This window comes from Contarinia nasturtii, unplaced genomic scaffold (genome assembly GCF_009176525.2).
Source record: "Contarinia nasturtii isolate CC-2019 unplaced genomic scaffold, AAFC_CNas_1.1 Cnas_scaffold_1436, whole genome shotgun sequence".
In the NCBI taxonomy this organism is placed as follows: Eukaryota; Metazoa; Arthropoda; class Insecta; order Diptera; family Cecidomyiidae; genus Contarinia; species Contarinia nasturtii.
In genome coordinates this window covers 1366-7270 of record NW_022198773.1, presented here as the reverse complement: position 1 = coordinate 7270, position 5905 = coordinate 1366, and the positions used below count along the sequence as shown (strand labels likewise).

At 35.1% G+C, this 5905-nt stretch overlaps 1 protein-coding gene across 1 annotated transcript in view; it reads left to right on the top strand.

Annotated features, from left to right (window-relative positions):
• Positions 1-4263: 4263 nt before the first annotated feature.
• LOC116346223 (myb-like protein AA) overlaps positions 4264-5905 on the top strand; it is a gene marked incomplete at its 3' end in the record, with an annotated part of 2717 nt that continues 1075 nt past the window's right edge. The window contains exons 1-5 of the mRNA XM_031776154.1: positions 4264-4275; positions 4329-4449; positions 4621-5024; positions 5170-5491; positions 5563-5894. Coding sequence (XP_031632014.1) covers positions 4264-4275; positions 4329-4449; positions 4621-5024; positions 5170-5491; positions 5563-5894 — 1191 coding nt within the window. The remainder of the gene's footprint in view (positions 4276-4328; positions 4450-4620; positions 5025-5169; positions 5492-5562; positions 5895-5905) is intronic.

Here is a 5905-nt window from a genome sequence, read left to right as displayed (position 1 = left end):
ATGAACTGTGTATACTCGCCCGATCATATCTGCTTTACGTATGCCTGGAAATCCTTGCACTAATGCACCATTTTTTCTGCGGTTAAACTTTTTTTGTTTATCGTCGAATGTGTAGTACTGTGGCACTTCATTATACAGTAGTGTTTTTGCAAAATCGTCGTTTGAACATAACTTAAAAAACGCAGTTAATGTAGTGTTCGGTGGATTAGCCAATCTTTCTTGTAAATTATTTTCATTGAAATATATGCGTTGTCCATTTGGGAGATGAACATGAAGATGCATAATTGCAGGATATCTTTCATGTGTTGAAAAACCTAAGATTCTCCATACTGCTTCATTGGTGCTGATATATCTACCGCATTGATAATTGCTAATTTCATCGATATTTCTTTCGCCGGACTCCAGTTAAACACACCATGATCAGCACCTTTATACACGTATTTTAAAATATATTTTATTGATTTGACAGAATTACAAAATTCTACGTTGATGTGTGAGTCAAACAATCTACTGAGCAATGGATTGTAAGGTACCACCCATGAATTGTCCACTGTCAATCGCTCCCATTTTCCATTTATTTTTGCATTTATTTTGTAGCTTTCTCCGCCATCTGAAGTACTTCTTCTTCTGTAAGATGGATAGCCATCATCGGATGTTTGTGTTTCCGATAGTAATTGTTTTGGAAACTTTTTCGTGCACTTTCCTTTATCCATGCATGGCGATTTTGGATTGAAATGGCCACATGGACCGTGTATCATATTTTTCGTAATGGTTTCAAACAATTTCGGGTCTGAAACTGGATTCGGTAGCTCTGCACTAATAACTCGATCGATGTCATTGACATCAAATTGTTCTTCCAACCAAATTAAGATGTGTGCGTGAGGCAGTCCACGTTTCTGCCACTCAATCGAATACAAATTATATTTGACTTTTCCGAATATCTGTCCTTTTATTATTAAGTCCATAAGCTTCTTCAGTTTTTGTTCAAATATTCGTGCGATTAAATCATGTCGATCTTTACTGTGCTGTCCTTCAAATAAATTCTCTTTCATTTCTTTACAATTCGGATTGAATGTGAATGTGATGAAAAATGTTGGTTTTCCTCCATGTCGTACATAAGTAAGTGCGTCCTGGGCATATTCATGCAAATGGCGTGGGCCACCAATAAATGTAGACGGAAGAATCACAACTTTTCCGAAATTGTTCGAATTGTCATTTGGTCTCACAGAATCTTTGAGATGGATATAATCTTCAACTCTCAATTTCTTCTGGTTGAAGCGGATGAATTGAAGTCTTTCTGTTTCTATTTTCGCATACATGTCCACCAAATACTGATGGAATAACTGTTTGAAATATAGCAAATGATTGCCCGCTCGAACCATTATTTTGTAAGCGTAGTATGCCATCGATGTAACAGTTTCATCTATTTCCAATTTCGTGTTGGGGTCTCTTTTCTTAAGGTTAATAGAATAACCTGGTTCGCCTCTTGGAAACATCAGCGGATACTGAAGTGCATCATAAGCAATATGAGTTTCACAGATGTTTTTAACTTCATTTGTACGTTTTTTCAATAATATATCTCTGCGTTCGAATTCATTTCCATTTATGATAATTGCTACCTCATTTATGCTTGGAGCATTGAATACACGCGCGTGTTCTCCAGTAGGCCGTTTGTTTGCTTTAATCACAACGTTAAAATCATCATTAACTTCACTTTCCATTGCTGTTTTGAAAATTTTAATGTAGTTGTTATGTTGATGTAACATATTTTGTAGTTCACGCAAAAGTTCCAAATCTGTATCGGGAACAATTTCCTTCCGTTTTTTCAACTCTTCCTCTTCATTTCCCATAAAATAAATTTGTAGAAACTTTGCATCTTTTTTGTTTTCAGCCACCAATGCGCCTACTTGGTGATATACTTGACCTTGAACTTTGAAATTAAAAATATCGGGATTGACAGTTTTTGATGTTGTTCGAAATGAAGTCATGTTGAAACATGCGTTGTATTTACGTAATAGTGGTAGAAATTTTTTTGACTTTTGATGATTATTGTTAATTAAATTTAACAATGGCTCTGGCAACCTTTCATATTGTGGCAATGAAATTCGACCAGATGAGCAGCACATATTTTTCGATTCTCCAACAAAACGCAATGCTTTACAATAATGGCACTTAATATCCATTTTTCCAATATTTATTTCCGGCAAATCTTCGTATGCATTGCGTGCATCATAATTAAAAGCATGATTTTTTAGTCGTTTCAAATTATTAATGGTCAAAGATAGTAGCATCACTGAACGCACCATTTCTGCAACATTGTTGGACATTGTTTCATTCTGATTTGAATTTCGTAATGACTTTCTGACATATTTCCGATTTTCTGCTCTCTTTCTAAAACTCCTTCTTACGATTTTCGGCCTAATGATCAATAAGTTGAATTTCAATTGCCAATTTCTACATCCAAATAATAAAAAGTTATCAAATTGAACTTACATTTTCAATGAAAAACCATTCGATTACAAAAAGAAAGCAGAATATTGATTTGTTTTAACTCGTTAGAGACAATCAAATAAATTGATGAAAAACGAATGCTTACTTATTTATGTGTAAGCTTTTCAAATGTTCAATCAATGACAACGACAACAATAAATAAATATAGCATACTTTGTTTGATAAGAAAGAAATACTATACAAAACTTCTCTTGAAAAATCATATTAAAGTGCATGCTAAATATTGTACATTCAATTGTTTTCAACTAAAATCACAAAAGAAATTTAAAAGAAAAAAGCTCAACATTTTTATTGTTTGAATCATTTATTATTTTGAACGTGTCATCGTTGTTTCCAAACTTAGAATCATTTATTATTTATTTATCTTTTATTTTTTTGAACGTTTCATCGTTGTTCCCAAACGTTTGTCCAATGTTGATGGTCTCAATTTAAAGTTGGTCTTTGATGGGCCGGCTTTTTTGTTCTTGTCATCATTCACATTCTTTTTCATTTGCAAATTTTTCGCGATTCCCTTTTCAACAACTGATTGGCATCCGTCAATTGCTCTTTGATAATCGTTGGGATTTAGCCTCTTGATTCCGAATCTATGTAAAAGCAATTCGTGGCTTCCTAGCTCATATTTTCTTTTCGCAAGCCATAATCTGTTCACACGAACACCACCTTTAATGGTTATACCCTTTTTTTGAAGGTATTCGACATACTTAGTTGCGACTTGTTCCGCCTCTACCATTAATGGCTCCCAATCCATTTCTTCTTCTAAATATACTTTGTAACTCATTTTGAGACAACAGTTCTGTTTGCTTACTTTTCAATTATGATACTTTTCACATTGAAAGAACAACCAAGAATAACAAAGCATACTCAGTTTCCATATATAATAAGTCGTGTTTGAAAATATCAATCTAAACTCAATCATTTTTCCTTATCTATGAGTCCTATGATTTTCCCTGAACATTTATCTAAACTCACACTATTAAAAGAAATATAAGTATTCATACTTTGGCGGTTATGTTTTACCACGATTTCCATAACGGACCATGATGGTCGACATCAATAATCGTGGTAAATAATGTTGAACCATGATATACTATAATGTCCAACTAAAATAACCGTGGTAGACCATTATGTTCGTCATGGAAACCACCAAAAAATCAGTGTTAAACCATGATGAACCACTATGCCCGACCACAATAATCGTGTTAAATGATGTTAAATCGTATTAGACCTTGATGGACCAACATTTCCCACCACAATAACCGTGTTAAATCGTGTTGGACAATGATGTCAGGCAATTATATCCTACCTTATTAGCCGTGTTAAATGATGTTAAATCGTGTTAGACCATGATGGACCATCATTTTCGACCACAATAACCGTGTTAGACCATGATGTACGTTTTTGTCCGACCACAATAACCGTGTTAAATGATGTTAAAATACGTTTTAACTCATATTAGACCACGATGGCTGTTAAACCAACTTCAAAAGTACCCCTCCCCATAATTTTGGGCCGAGGAATCCGAATTTGATCATGAAATTTACAAATTTTGACATCGCCCATACAAATATTTAAAAAATAAAAATCGACCGTGATGGAGTAGTCCAATTTGGTCCAAAACCTCGGACGAAAAAAACAAAGAACCGTCGTCAATCAAAACAAAAGAGAAGAAAATCGTTGCCGAACCACAAAAACAACTACAAGAACCAAAACAACAAAAACAACAAAAACAACAATCAACTAGCCTAACACCAAATGAATTTATTGGTATTTCGATGTGTCTACTATTTCTCATTTATATTGTTGTTTTCATGATAAAGCGGCCACGACGCAATAACATAAGCAGAGACGAACCACAAAATGTTGAAATGATCGAAGCGCCAGAACTAGAGTCAGAATCAGAGCCTATTGCATTACGTGTAACCCAACAACATAAAGGTAGTAAGTTTAATGCAATTTGAATCATTGTTTGTTGTCCCAAACTCAGTAAATTCATACATTTCCAAAATTGAGTAAATGTAATATAAGCAATGCTCTTTTCCTAAACAGAGTAAATGTTTATGTATATCTTTATCTAATTGAATTTCTTTTCTTCTTTCTCCTTTTAAATAGAACAAAGTAGATTACGAAGAGCTACAGCTTCCCGTGCTACGTCAACAATAACATCGGGAGCTCTAGAGCAACAACAACAACAACAACAACAATCCCTTAGCCCAACATCATCTGATGCTCTTCGTAGTTTATCACCGATTTCAGTTTCATCATCTGCATCATCTGATTGTGATAATGAAATGCAATCGGTGGGCTCGCAGCCAACACAGAGATCACAAGCAGCACAATCAATCGGTCAGCCTGTTCATCGGCGCACACAGCAGCGCATAAATACATTGCACGATGCACCACAAAGCATCCCAAATGGCAATCACATAATGCAAAATATAAATCAGTTGAACGCAATACAACAAGATACACCAACTCGATCAGTTGCGAAAGAAATGAATGCTCAGGAATTTGCTGTAGGTTTTTAAAAACATTTTCGTTAAAACTTTTCGATGGTTTCCAATGATATTCACATTCACAATGTTGTTTTTAAATGAAATCATCCAATGATTTAAATGGTTTTTGAACCTAAACTGAGCGCATTCAATTTAAATATTTCAGAAACACTATGAATCAATGCATAATGATCGATATATCGATCCATTGGAAATGGCTGCTGAATGGGCGACCTATCGCCGAAATAACGCGTTGCGGAGACGTTTGCCGTCAGCATCACAGCAAAATAACAGCAATGACATACGTATACCGAGTTCATCATTATCAACATCATCGGTGGAAGCTTTTCAACAACAAAATGATTCACAGTCAGATCAACAAATTGAACTAGAAGAACAATCACTGGATACTGTATTATCATCACAATCATCGTCGAGAGATCTAGATCGACAGCAACTGCAACTGCAACTGCAACAACAACTTGGAGGTAAGTTCAATTACACACAATATCCAAATGACACTTACACTAGTTAATTTAACATATATATATTTAAAAAGATCTTGAATCGATTGATGATATTATTGCCATTGGACATGAGGAAGAAGAAGAAAAAGAAGAAGTAGTGCAAGATCTAGAGATGCCAACATTATCAATATCGTCTGATAGTGATGGCAACCACGAACCATCGGCAAATGTGGAATGGCTTCAACAACAACAACAACAACAACAACAATCCATCAGCCCAACATCATCTGATGCTCATCGTAGTTTATCACCGATATTAGTTTTATCATCCGCATCGTCTGATAGTGATAATGAAACGTTGGCGGCCAAAAGAATACGGCTTGAACAGCAGCAGCAGCAGCAGCCACAAACACCGGCTTCAGTCGTACCGTCACC